Source organism: Xiphias gladius, chromosome 14 (genome assembly GCF_016859285.1).
Source record: "Xiphias gladius isolate SHS-SW01 ecotype Sanya breed wild chromosome 14, ASM1685928v1, whole genome shotgun sequence".
NCBI lineage: Eukaryota > Metazoa > Chordata > Actinopteri > Istiophoriformes > Xiphiidae > Xiphias > Xiphias gladius.
Genome location: NC_053413.1, coordinates 24831586 through 24846309, shown reverse-complemented (window position 1 = coordinate 24846309; position 14724 = coordinate 24831586). Strand labels below are relative to the sequence as shown.

General features: G+C 43.8%; 1 protein-coding gene across 10 annotated transcripts in view; it reads left to right on the top strand.

Moving 5' to 3' along the window:
• The window catches only part of LOC120798511 (partitioning defective 3 homolog), a 233714-nt gene that overhangs the window by 25169 nt on the left and 193821 nt on the right, over positions 1-14724 (top strand). For all 10 annotated transcript variants that reach the window (XM_040142808.1, XM_040142802.1, XM_040142801.1 and 7 more), the window contains exon 2: positions 12992-13093. In XM_040142808.1, the coding sequence (XP_039998742.1) occupies positions 12992-13093 (102 nt within the window). The remainder of the gene's footprint in view (positions 1-12991; positions 13094-14724) is intronic.

Genomic DNA, 14724 nt, shown 5'->3' with positions numbered 1-14724 from the left:
TGACGTGTGTCTTCAGTCCCCCCCCCCCATTTTCTCTGAGCCTTACACTTCAAAAAAAACAGAAAAACAAAAAAAAACCCCAAAATGTAACAGTAACTTCCTACATTGTGGTTTTCCCCGGTTGACCAGGAGATACTTTGCATTGCAAAACAGTAGCTCTTTAAAGCAATTTCTGAGTTCAGGCAAGAGCCTTGTTCGTTTTGTATTGCAAATGGTTTTTTTTGTTTTTTTTGTTTCATATCAAAGTAATTTCTTTACACAGATGAATAAGTTATGATGTACAGAAACACAAAATTGTCCTTGAATCAATTCAAAGACTGGATTTCTAAAAAGTCCACTGCAGTCTCTCTAATTCCCACAGCCTCCTGTCACTGGGCAGTTTTGACAGATAGTCGACTTATTTTATGCAGAATTCTGACGAATACTATTTGCAAATACTGCAATTCCGACTGTTTGACGGGACAGTTAGTTTATACAATTTAACACAGTTGTCTGAATTGTTCTGATCAAGATAAACCCTCTCACCGGGCGCTCCAGAATGATTATAAAGAGCACCGTGAAGCGTTTGAAATTAAAGCAACAGTGACCCTGTTGTGGTTATAACTGCACCCAAAAAACACATTACACTCTGAAAATGAGTCAGAGGGGTTGGGAGTAATGTATTTGGGCCTCTCTCTTACAGTAAGCTTAATGGAATGAAAATAACAATTTGCCTTGATAAGAAGGCCGTCATTTGTCTGATTAGATGGTTGTTAGGCCCTTATGGAAGTGCCAAACATTGTACAAATATTTCAGCATGGGAACTTTTCTAAGGACTGTGCCGTGGCCATCGTGCTTCACTCTGAATATCAACCACAGGCTGCGTCTTTTGCAAAGTCCCTTATTAAACAAATTGCATATGTGAATCACCCTGCCAGAACACTCGTAGCTGCAGACCAAGGGAGCTGCAGTGTTAGACAGCTTGTCTAAAGTTCGCCGGTAGCCACGAGTTGCTCTGGGAACTGCTCTGTGTCTGCGGCAGCTTCTCTGGCGCTGACACGCAGGTTCCGTTGAGGAAAAACCCAAACCCATAAAGTCAGATCAATAAATGCTACACGGAAGAAAAAAAAAAAAATCGGCCTTGCTAGTCTGTCTGTTTTTTTTAAAAGAGAAAAAAAAAGGCACTGCTAACAATAGCAGAGTGTTGTACATTCATGTCATTATAGAGGATGTGTTTTGTGTGGTTTTCCTTCCTGTTTCACAGTGTGTCACTACAGACACACCAAAAATCACCAGGAAAAAAAATAGAAATGAAATTACATTAATGCAGTTTCTGATTTTTTTTTTTCATTTTTTTTTTTTCATTTTTTTTTTTTTTAAATGTGAGTGTGTGGTTTTCGTGGTTAGTGCAATAAATTCAAGTGAAGTTCAATTTCAGTTTTAATTCAATTCAATGAAGCTTTATTAGCATGGCAGATAGATTTTAAAACATGTTTTATCCCCCCCCCCCCCCCCACACACACACACACACACACACAGAAAAGACACAAGAAGGAGAGAAAAAGAAAAAACCAGTCACCGGTTAAAAATGTAGATAATGTGAGAGATTCAGATTCTTTGAACCCTCTCGCCTCTTATCTCTTTTTCACCACTGTTTGGTGAGAAAACACATGCTCCCAGCATCCTCTCTGATGCCATTGATTTTCAGCATCAGCCAGTTAATGTACAACCTGTGTGAAGGTCACTGTGGTGATTTGTTCAACTGTTGATCCCTAAAAGCCCCTACTGTGTTTCCTCTACTAAGCTGCTTACTGCTGTCGCAGGGGCCAAAAGCAAATGAATTGATGAAGGTATGAGCGTGGGATTGTGGTTGTGTATGACACAAGTACGGAATACATTGCTGTTCATTTTTAGCCCATTTACTACGAATCACAGCTTATCATTTTGCTACCCCAGCTGCTGCGATTTAGAGATTGGAATGTGCTTTTTCTACCTTTTGTGGGCAGCCGCCGGTTTCTGTCCACGTGTCATGTCTCATGGAAATAAACAGAAAAGCCAATGGCCGCCTGGAACAGTAAGAAAACGCATGCAAAAAATCAGAACTCGCTGCAAATGCATTAGTAAATGGTCGGCAAACATGCAAAGTCTAGAAGAGCTCAAAGTTGCAGCACATTAGAGAGACTGATCTGTTAGAAGAAGTTTAAGTGTGATTCCTAAGTGCAGGCGGTGTGAGACTAAAAATTCCAAATTACTGTGATGGAAAGAAGTTTTTAGTGTAATCTGGAAAAAGAGAGGAGATCTTCATGGAACAACGGGGGAATGAAGTATCCATCGGGGTGATTCGGTTTGTTTTGAGAACTGCGGCCTCGTCAATTTACCTTCTCTCTCTTTCTCTCTCCTGTGAAACCGCGCTGTCTCCCGTACTTCCCAGCCCTGTGGACCGCCTCTGTCTACCCTCTCTACCTCTCCGTCCTGTCGTCTCCTCGGGCCGCCTTGAGTTTTCAGTGCACAGGAGGCTAAAGACACGAGCCTGCTGTGTGATTTGTTTTATTATTCATTACGTTAATCAGGCTACAGGCTGAAATCTTCTGCTCGTGTCCCTTGGCGCACCGCACGTGAGATCGACCTCGTTCTTTTGCCTTCTGCACAGGTTGCTTTTGTTTGATTCTGTTTCATCAAATCAGTAACTCACATGATGAGGAGCGCTCTACTCCCCCCCCACTGAACACAAACTGTGGTTCGCTCATGATGAAGTGGAAATAAAGATGCCCTTGTTTGGTGCATTTGAAGCTTAATGTGCTGAATAAAGTCTGCTGAGTAATCCTACCTGCCTCCGTTTGAATGTCCGCTCGTACGCGGTGTAATTTCTACTATTTTTAGAGTGTAGTACGTTAAACTGTGAAGTGGTTGCCTGTTTTGATCAGATACGGGGCTTTCTTTAAAAGGCGACATTGTTCTGTATGTGGCCTGGTGCCACTGAGATGTTTGCCTATGCCGCTGTTTCTCTCTGGTTTCTGTCTCGGCTTTCCCTTTCTCCCCTCCGTCTCTGTTTCTGTTAGACGACAGGGCAAACATCAGCGGGGCTGAATGAAAGGACGCAAGGGTCGAGAACACGGATGGATTGAGTGGTAGAGCACCGACCTCGGCACAACGGCTGTAACGGTTGAATGGTTGCGGTGGAGCACCTCGTATGTAACAGATGAGAATGCACAGTATGGAGGGATAGATGGGAGAAAGAAAGATGTGACAACCGGGAAGTCTGTCTTTGAAGTCCCTGTGTTTGTCATTATGGTTTTGTGTGCGATCCCTTTACGCTCATGTTTATCTGTCATTAAAGTGGGTATGTGCTCTATAAATCTGGTTCTCAATTTGAAGTGTGTTTCTTAAAGTGTTCCAATTTTTTGGTTAATTCAAAATGAAAACATCTGTTAGTTTTTACCATTAATTAAATGGATAAAAATGGTTTATAATACAATGGGGAATGGGTGCAGTTTGGATTTTGAACGACAGTTTCTCGCCATTGTTCTCTTTATTTTCGGTTGCCAGAAGCCTTTTCGGAGCTGAGATGTCAGCGTCACGAGTATCTTCCTTTACTGTGGTGATGTGCAGTTGTCTTTTTGCAGCATGGCACGCAACGTTTGGATGTGTGGGTACATTAAATCTGCCTGAAAACTTCTGAGTTAAAATTGGTAGAAACCCCAAAAGCTCTGCCTCCACTCTTTAGCATTTGCTTATTAACATCTGCGTTAGGAATTTCTGTTTCGTACTTTGATTGAAGGAAAGACGTGTGTGTGTGTGTGTGTGTGTGTGTGTGTGTGTGTGTGTGTGTGTGTGTGTGTGTGTGTGGAGAGACAGATGAGGATATGAGGTGATGGAGAGAAAAATAAAAAGTGAAGTGAAGAAGTGTTGACGTTTGGATGCAGTCACAGACCTTTGGCAGCCTCCTCACTCCTCTCTTGCTGTGTTTCCTTGCGGCCTTGATTGAAACCTCTTACCCCTTCTTCCCATGCAGACATAATATTTATATCTAGGGACCGTAGCCTTTGCCCCACACGCAGCCCAGCACAGCCGGACGGGGCAGTTGTTAATTCTGGTGAGCGTAAATGGCAAGCGGCGAGCCTGGCAGTGGTCCAGGCCATTGAATTCCACTTGGCACTTATACGGGGAGGAATGTCTGGCACTTGAATTGTGCAGGGGTGACGGCGCTACGCCGTCAGTCAGTCAGTCAGTCAGTCAGTCAGTCAGAGGATATGAACGGTGACGTGGATGGCAGCCCATAGGACGGCGTCTATCCATGATCTCATGTTCTGGCGCCCCAGCTGAAGGTTTTAATTTTAGTCCGCTGTGATATTCTTTTGAAAGAGTTAGACAATACCCTGTGATCAAACTTTATTAGAAGGCTGCACATACATCAGTCAAAATAAAAGTCCCTTGAAATAAAAACCCTAATCAAATGAGAAATGTGAAGGGGGATCAGTAGGACATGTATTCATATTACATTCAAGCTAGAAATTTGAATTCATGATTTAAATTTTTTTTTTTTCTCCTGAAAGTGGCAAGTTTTGAAAACTGACAGTTGACAACTCAGAACATTTTGTTTTTGAGATGACGCTTGGAGCCTACACACATAGTAGCAGAGAGGTTGTAGTTCCTTGTCACCGCTGCCGCACCGAAACGTCTGTCTTTGCACGGGAATCTGTCTTTGGTTTTCCACACATCACGCAGCACTTGAATGGCATTTTCCAATTTCCACCTCTCTCCTCACTGGTGTCATTACACTTCACTGAAAGGCTCCTTTGTCTCCTACTTCCACCTTGCTTTGACCCCGCGGCGCGAGGTCGCGTGCATTGTGTGGCCCCGCTGCAGTCGTGCGCACATCCGAACATCAGACGTGATTCGTCAGACTTGATGAGTGGAGGAGGGAGATGTTTGCCTGCCAGATAAATTTGGTGGCAGTCCAGATACACTCTGTTTGGGGGGGGAAAAAGTGGCAAACCGATCACACCTGGAAGTTGAGCACATTTTTTAAAAGGCGTTAAGTTATCAGCTCTTTTGAAGACGTTCTCGAATGTCTTGAGGGAACAAGAAGGAGTTAAACTTTATTCGTCCAGTGAGGGTAACCTCAAAAACAAGCTTTTTCTTTTTCTAATCACGCCTGAGCTGCCCGTTACAAACACGGTCCCCCTCCTGAGCAGTTGGGTGTTTTCAGTTCCTTTTCAGATGCCCGGTCACACCTCATCAAGTCTTAGGCTGACACGAATACAAGATCGCAGCCTCGCTTCTGACCTGTGAGTCGCGGCTGAGGTCGGCATCATACCTATTTACACATCCCATTTCAACTTTTCTCGCTGACTCTGGGATTTCAAAGACGGGAGATTTCTAGTTACACTGCCAGACTCCTGAGCTTCAGCGCACCTATCCCCACAAGTTCCCAAGTAGTATGCTCTCTGTTTTATTCTTCGAGGGATTAAACAGTACGACGAGAATTTTCAATTGTCCTAATGGCTCTTTTGGTTTCTTTTTAAACATCTTTTATCTTCCTGTGGAATATGTTTTAACACTGTTTCGAATTCCTGTTTTATTCTACCTTATGTTGTGAGTATAGGGTTTTGCAGTTGTCAAAGGTTTGGTGTTTGGTGTTCACTGACTCATGACTTCCAGCAGCAGCCAGTCACGGTCACTGAGCAGTCATTTCCATGATTTACGAAAAATCATGGAAATGATCTTTATAAATAGACATGATTTTTATAAATATATTTTTATAAACCATGATTTTTTTTTTTTTTTTGTAAATCATGGTAGGAAGTCATGAGGCAAAGGTGCGGTAAATTGAACCTTGGATTTTGACATCTAGCTTTGAATTGCACGTTTAGATGATCTAACTATAAACTGAATTAGCATTTCACTGGCTTCCTTCTATAATAAGATAACAACCATAAATTTTGACTTTGTTTTGCTGGTTGAAAGATGTAACTGATCACAGTGAGGTTCCGCCATTCTTTTCTTTCTCCATCAGTCCATTTGTATGTTCTGCGGGACGTAGCAAATGGTGACAACTGTCCGTTCAACTCCACTTTGATGGCGGTCTAGGGAAGAGATCCGAAAACCTCAGTAAGATGAAACCAAAAAATACCTGCACTGTTGGATGCCATTTGTCCTTTTGAGGGTAGATGCTGTATATAGATACCACCAGGAATCACGCACTTGAAGTTAAGTGACAATAAGCCTACTGTATGTTCGTAAGCCATTGTTCATCAGTGTTGCCTGCTGTGAGGATAAAGCATGTGTTAGCACAGATTGTATCAGGTTGTGTCTTTTTTTTTTTTTTTTTTGACCCAACACAAGATAAGTGCCATGTTGCCTTAATTTTAGCAGCTTCCACCATCTTATTGCCTTATAGTGACTTCCTCCATCTGGCCTTGGTTTTAAGTACCCCCCCCCCATCTCCAGCCCTAATCCTAAATCTACAATCACTTAATTATTCTTTCAGATCCTCTGCGTTCCACGTGTCGTTTTTCACCCCCTACGTTCTAACCGAAGTGAGAGGGAGGAGGATGGGAGGCTGCGGCACTCGGGAGAGTACAAAACGGTGTCACGCTAAACCTGCAACTTAAGAGTTACACAAGAAATGCGGTGTGATCCGCTGTAAACCTGCATCGATGCAGCACTGCAGGGTTACAGTGAGCTGGATAGATAGTTCACTGCGGTGTTTTTTTTTTTGGAATATGAAGCGTGTGTCAAGTGTAGGACACCGTTCTGTTAAAGTTTTATAAGGACAAAGAGGCAGAGGAGGAGTGTGAGGTGGAAATGGGGGCGAATGAGACCGGTGGGAGGGACTGGAAAAGAGGTAAAAATGATTGAAAGTGACTGACGGAGGACAGCGGAAAGGGTGAGACTACGTGTGTAATAGAGATGGACCTGAAAGAGTAAAAATGATAAGACAACTGAGAGAGCTACAGAGGACAGAATAGAAAAATGTGAAAAAAGTAAAACTGATTATTTCAAATGTTTCTGCAGCAGTTACACGTAAAGTCACGACCAAGAACACCAACGTACAGGCTCCCACACTGCGTTGTATCACTGTGTATCACCAGGCTGGGTTTGGCACAACATTGCTGCATTGCTTCCTGGCCCGAAAGGGTCATTTCTTTTTGGGTACAAAGGAGGAAGAATTCACTTTTTGTGCGATCAGTGCCAAATTTACAGCGGATAAAGTGTAAAGTTGCGTTCAGACTGAAGAAAACGGGATGTTTCACCTAGATACTTCCCAGTGTATGTGACAGCCCAGAATCATCTCGCTACTTAGGAACTCCAGTTCTTTTTATTAATTCTCTCCAAACCCTTCTCATTTTTTCCCCCCTTGTCTCCATACGTTCATGAATTGGATTATTACAGCCACAGGAAAAGCAGGATATTGATATTTTAGATATCTTAACTTACTGTTTGCTGTGAGGAGGCCATGTTGGTTGTTCAATTTTGAGGAAAAAAAAAATGGATTTTGTCTTTTCTAAGCATACTTGTCAGGAATCAACTGCTTATAAACACCTCTGAGGTCATTTATTAATGGCTGGCAGGTGTCATGTGCAGTACAGGTGGTTTGCAGCAACCAAATCATAACAAAACAAAAAAAAAGCCTGTTATCACCAAAAAGTGATGCTTTAAAAGTCAAACGCTTTAGAAATGAGGAATCCTACAGCTCACAACGTGGCATTTTTAACACTCTGATAATGTGGACCCATGACCATTGGCTGACAACCTCTCCTAAAATGAAAGTGTTTTGCAAGATGACCATGCAGTTGTTTATTAGATAGTTGCTCACGGCTTCACGGTCAGTTGTCCAGATTGTCTGCGTTCAGCGTCTGTCCATCTGTACCCTCCGAGGCAGCGGACGAGCAGTAGGAGGAGGAGGAAGTGGGGGCGAGTTCTTCGCGCAGCCGGACAAAATCCCGCATGTAGCTCCCGCCAGGATCCTCCGCGTCAGAGCTTGAGCCATCGGCAGAATATGACTCGGAGGAATTTGCGGAGAACACGTCTTCAAAAACACTGTCGATAAAGTCCCGGATGAGAGGCAACTCCGAGCTTACGCTGTCGGAGTCGAAGTTTGACCACCAAGCCTCGTCCTCGTTCTGCTGAAAAGGAATTTGAAGAGACATATTTAATAACTAATTAATAATCAGTTCATTGAAAGAACAGTGGCTAGATTAATCGATTTGAAATGATCAGTAGCTGCCCTACCTGCACGTCTATCATCGCGTTGTTGGCGTAGATGTGCTCAAAGCACATTAGACTGTTGTGCAGGTGGACAAGCTCCGAGTAACTCGCCTCATCGTTGTCATCGTTTTCACTGTCACCCAGACTCTGCTCGGCTTCATAGTCGCTCTCATCGGACGGGAAGTCTGAGTTGAGATCTTCCACAGACATGTTGCTGATGTGTACAGCTCCCCGCTGCACCTATGACGGCACGTGTCAGTATGTAGTCTGAGGCCGTGGAACTTGCCGGTAATGATCAGAGTCACTGTTACCATAATAAACTCAGGCTGTGTTTATTGCGCTGGGCAACTATTTGGTGCTTTGATTTGAAAAGGCCTCTTGAGTTCTAGACCGCCGCTGTGCGTTCTACAGTGTTGGTTTGCGGTACCGTCTGAGCTGAGGATCAGTGTTTACGTAACCCGGGCTGGCCCTGGTGGGTGCGACCTTCCACCTTCGGACAGTTTGCTTGACGTTGTCCCAGGCAGCGCCTCATTTCTGTTTGCACCCTTTGTCTTGGAGGCAAGCCTCATGTGATGGAGGAATCCCGGAAACTCCAGTAACGATCTGTTCCTCCACAGGTGAGAACCGAAGCTTCCTGGCCCACCGTTACGTCGCTTTCTTTTTATCACCGCAGAGCTCCCAGGTGGAATGTATTAGTTGGAACATTCTCAGGTTTGGGCAAAGTCTGCTCTTATGTGCTTCAAGTTAAACATGTTCAACTTTTGACCCATCCGGTTTTCTGACATCGCCTGCTATCTCACCATGCCTTGAGTTACATGTGTCCCATATAAACGGAATGGCACTGGACATGTTCTAGTGCCACCCAGCGGCCTTCACCCATCCGCCATCATATACTGTGAGTTAGTAAAAATGTTTGTAAGAACATCAGTCCACTATATTTTAACACTTCAACCGTCGATGCTTGCTCTTCGCTGTAACCAAACTGCTTAAATGTGCACAGTTGTATAAATTACTTTATATTTTCATGAAGTCATTAGCATCAAATGAAATTTAGCACAAAAGAGAATCTTTTCAATATGTTGGATGCCTGATATATTCTGATGCTGGATTTTGGAGGCCCGGCACACTTCACACCCAAAACCTCCGTCGGCCAAGACTATTTCAGTGGAATAGTTTTTATTCTCTATCATCAGTATCAGCCGCAAAATGATCCAGTATCACTTGGGATTGTTCTCAATCTCAGTCAATAGAAGAATTAAGTTTTTGTTACATGTTTTGAAAGAAAACGTATTGTATAGTTAGTCGAGTGAGGTTTTCTGTGGTTGTGGCCACGGATCTCTTTGTGGCTCTTCCTTTTTAACGGTGCTGTCGCAGAGCCGCGAGCACCTCGGGACTGCCTGGCTGTCCGTAGTGCAGTGCCGGGCTTCCCCCCGCAGACGGCGCGTTGACCTTGGCCCGCCTCCAGGTCTGTTGCGCTGACGAGGGCTTCAGCAGGCAATGCCTCCTTTGATCTGATTCCAGATCTCAGGTTTTATGCGGGACTTAAACGAGAGGGGTCTGTCAGATTAGCGTCACGGGAACCTCAATTAGGCCCCGAGGGACCGAGAGAGTGAAGGGTGTGAAGTTTGTTAATAAGTTTGTATTATCTGCTTTTCAAACGCATATGAGACTTTAGAGACGGTAAAGTCAAGAGTCTAAAGAGCAGCGTGAATCCATTTTTAAGTGGAGTTGTCGCATCAGAGCGCTGTGTGTGTGTGTGTGTGTGTGCGTGTGTGTGTGTGTGTGTGTGTGTGTTGTTTTCCCTCTGTTGCATGCTAAAACCTTGCTTACTATGTGACTGGGGTCCCCCGTCTTAAGTTCGGCACCGTGGCATTCGCTGCGAGCTATTTTTACCGGGCGAACCTGCCCCCGCTGAACGACGCAGTAAAACACACACAATATTTTACGCACGCCGTCATGTGGCCTGCGTCTTCCCACTCCCAGCAGATACATGTTACAGGAAGCTGGTATGGGCAACGTCCAGTGCCCTCACGGACGCACATAGCAACACCACCTTAAAACACAAGCCTGGGGTCCACAGGCGGGAACTCTCATCCTTTTGTTGTCCGCGTGCATGATGCGTCAGGTCACACGTGTAAGGATCTGGCATCACAGACGTGACACGTACCGTATCTGACGTTTTCCAAGTACGGCGACTAGAAAATTTTCATTTTCATTTTAGCTTCTCAATGTTTGGGCACATTTTTACTCCTTAAAAGATGCATAACATACACTTAAATAATTTTTTTTTTTTTTTTTTTTTACAGGGCAGTTGGGTAATTCTCACATGGACACGACGGGGTTTGATGTGTAAAAGTCGGATCCTGAAGCATGTAACCAATATGGTGTTTGAATGCTCAGCATAGAGTTTGTTAGTGTTCTTGTGCCATAAATCAGCTTGTTTAGGTTTTATGGTTTTCGGGAGATGTTTCCAATCGTTCAAAACAAATAACTGAAACGTGCTTTTGCTGAAATTGATTAAAGGCAGCGATTCGTGGCCTCATTTTCCAATACTCCTAACAACCAGATAAGTTTTACATCCTGGCCCTATTTTTAAAACAGCTACTTTGGAACCTACAAAATGACAGATCCCAGCAACTTGAAAACCAGCTCGTATACACACAGAAACCTACAGTAATTTGTTTGCATTACGTTGTTGACAGATGCAGATCTAGTGAACATTGGCTACTTCCTGCACTTTCTGCGTCAGATAAGAGTTTGACAGCGTAGCTTTGATTTCCAGCAGTTCTGCCCTGGAGAGACCAACTTTTTATTTTTTTAATCTAAAGTTACATTTTATCTTTTGGCAATTGCAAAAGAATAAGTTTCCTTTTTAAAAAAACAAAAAACAACCAAAAAACAAACCTACAGTTTGATGACACAGACGCTTTGTCGGCGTTTGATTACAGATGTGTCATTAGCAAGAGTGTGTGTACAGGAAAACATCAACAAGGCCCATCCCTACTAGGAGTCCAGGCTGTGGCCCTAAACCCCGGAAGAAAAACTTTGCCGAACGGCGAACCTCTTGAAGAGCAGGGCGTTTCCAGCGGGACAGCGAGGTGCTTGTCTCTGTGTTACTGTGTACATTCCGATTTTTTCACACCGAGCCTTCCATCCGCTGGAATCCACAGGGTCTCGGTCTCGGTGTTGGGGGGTCACACAAAGTGACACAGGCTGTCACAAGCCGTGACATCTGTCACAGCAGTCTGACAGTCTGGGCATGTAGCTGACAGGAGACGACCCACGGAAAAACACTAGTGTAACCTTCTGCTTTTTAATTCTCTCGCTCTCCGTGGCTCCCCCCCCCCCCCATGTGATTTCGGTCTTACATATTTCTCTCCCACTTTAAATACAAACACGGGGGATTTACGCGTTTACAAACCCCGTCCCGCTCGTCGTTTCTGAGGACGTTTTTGCACTGCACTCACCTGAGGTCACCGTCAGTCATGTACGGTATTTTTGGAAAAATAAAATTTGTTATTTACAGCGACTTAATGGTGCATGCATACTTGCATTTTACCTTTCACATACTATATTTACACAATAACGATATCAAAAAACTTTTATATGAACAGAATCAAAATGACCTAAATTCACTGATTTCTTTTGCACGTCTTTCTACATTTTCCTGTACCGCTGTCTTCTTGCCACCTCTCTTTATCCTTTGATCATTTTTTTTTTTTTTTCTTCTCTCTCCCCATTTAGCTTTTCAGGTATCTCCCGTTCTTTTGTCCCAGGGAAGCCCTTTATCTAGTGTTACTCTGTGAGTTAAACACATCCAAACTGTTATTATCTCTCCATGATGTGCCTGGTGCCCGTCTGCATGTGCTGCGGCGGCCTGGAAGAGGGTTGTGCGGCTGTAACCCCTCGGGGCTACTGTGTGTGGGCTGAGCCCGAACAATCGGGTCTTAAGTCAAAACTCCGCCACACAAGTTACAGTACTGAACCCACACACGTGCACTCGCTGTCGTTTGCTTTATTGTTGCTTGTGCACAGTCATTTTTCGTGCGTGTTTTTTTTTTTTTTTACAAGTCGACACACCGAGGTAAATTGTCACGATTATCTAGTGGCTGTAATTCAGATTTATGATTGTGTGTTTGCCCTTCTCATTTTCTCACAACATGGATTAGTGCTGGATGTAAAGAACTTTGAGCTGCATTCTTTGTACCAATACCAATGACACTCAACTTCCTTCGCCCACTCCCACACACAGTCTTTGCTTGCCCTATTTTGCTTCGTCTCCCCCTCTTTGCCTATTTCTTTATCACCACCTCTTCTAATTTAATGTGACCTTTTGCGTGCGTTGTTCATGTCAAAACATTGGACAAGAAATTGGACTCAGTTACGCGGTAGTTGTGCCTGGGATTCCCCGCAGGCCCCGGTGATTGTGAATGTCCCGCTTGAAGAGCCAAAAATGACCGAATGAATGTCGGAGATTTATGCTCCAATTTATACCTCATTGTTATTCGTCAGTGCTGCTTAAAATCATTCTACAATGCTTAATCTGTTCTCATACTACTTCTTAGTTTTTACAATCCCTGCATATTACGCCATATTTCACACTGCACATATATCTACGATTTTGTTATTAATCGTATCGCGCATTGTCTTAAATTCAGTTTTCATTGTCACCGACGTCCTGTGCTCCCTTGCAGTCTTAGTGCTGTTGTCTGTTGAAAAACCTTTTGTTGCAGCCACAGCTTTGCATGTGTCAGTTCATGTGTTGGATTTTCAGCCCGGTTTATGTCTTTTCTCTTTCCAGGATGCTAGTTACTGGCTGCAGGTGCATCGGTTGGAACACGGTGACGGCGGCATCCTCGACCTGGATGACGTGCTTTGCGATGTGGCCGATGACAAAGACAGGGTGAGTGGCGCTTGAGAAAAGACACGAATGATGCTGTGCTGATGGTGAAAATGCAGGAACTTTGGTGGTTACCTCCTACCTTCCTCTGTCGTTTGTTTTGTAGTTATTGATGGAATTGGCAACGTGTGCCTCAAGTATTTGAATTAGATGATGGAGGCTTGTTCTCAAGACTTCTGTGATATTTCACATCAGGCTGAAATACCATCGGGAGGTCATACTTCCTGACTTCAGGAACGAGACCTTAGTGTTACGACAATTTTTTTTCTGATGCTATCTGAGGCAGAGGAAGTGCTTCCTTGACCAATCAGATAAGAGAATTTCTTGTGTACCAAAGCGGCACTTATCTGTTTCTGGGCTTTCGATAATAGCATTGTTTACCATCTCTCTGATCTGCGAAGACCTCTGTATGTTTACATTAGCTCGCATTATCTTTTCTGTTAAACTAATCAGAAAACAGATCAATGTGCTTTACTTAAGAGATGCCGAACACGGACTTCTGTCCGAAGACCAAGGATTAGGTAAAGACTTACACTGTTCACTAGAAAGTAAAGGGCCAGAGTATGGTCTCTGAATGGGCTTCGAAAATAATATTGTTTTTGCGTTGCATGTGAAGTCTGTCAGAAGTTCTGACTTCAGGGCTTGAACTTTGTGCACTGTCAGTGCCAAACCCCTGACAACAATCTTACTTCCTTGCGGCCTGGTTCATCCGACGCCCTTGGTGCATTTTTTTTTTTTTTTTTTTTTTTTTCCCCCCCGGTTTAGGTGTGAGATTGACGAGGGGATCTCATCCTGACTGACAGCCAGGAGGTCACAGGGGTCGCATTCTCTCCTGTCGTCGAATATTTCAGTACATTCTGCTCGATAGACTGAACGGTGCTGGAGTGTGTGTAGCATTTGTGCTTTGAGAAATCGTTAGCCAGGAGAACATTGTACGGCCTTGACCTTGCTCTGTAAAGGTGACGCGTGCTGTGATTTTGCGCTGTATAAATAAAATGAACAAAAAAATCGGCGGTTGTCGTGACGACTGCGTTTACAACTTTCGGCAACAGGTTCGATTTTGGAGGGAAATTTGCTTGGGTGCTTTACGTCACGGAACAGGAGCAGGATGCTGTTCTTTAATGCGAAATGCAGCTTAAACTTGCCGGATTCGGTCTTCTTAAATGTGAATAGTTGCTGGTATTCTTAGTCTTCTCTGATAGTTTATAGACCAAGTGAGCAGTCCAAAAAAAACGATCACAGATTTATCAGTAATGAAAACAATTCGTAGCTGCAGCCCTGATGTTAGTAGATCCAGATGAACAGTGACTTTAATTATCCTTCATTTCCTCATCTAAAGAGAGAACAACTATATACCATGGAAGGAGACGCGTGATTAGGACCGGTCATTTGTGAAACAGTAATGCTGGCATGCCAGTCCAGTCATCTCAACCACACACTCATTTGTTTACAGTAATTGTGGTGTGTCAGTATTACACAGGTAACTGGACGATGTTTTCATATTTTCAGAGGTGCGTCTCTGAACGCGTACATAGTCAAGTTTTGGCAAGACTTTCAGTTCCCTGATGTGAAATGTAACTCAAGCAAAACTTACATTTAATTAAGTGTGTGAGCGAGAGACGTGACCTCTGGCT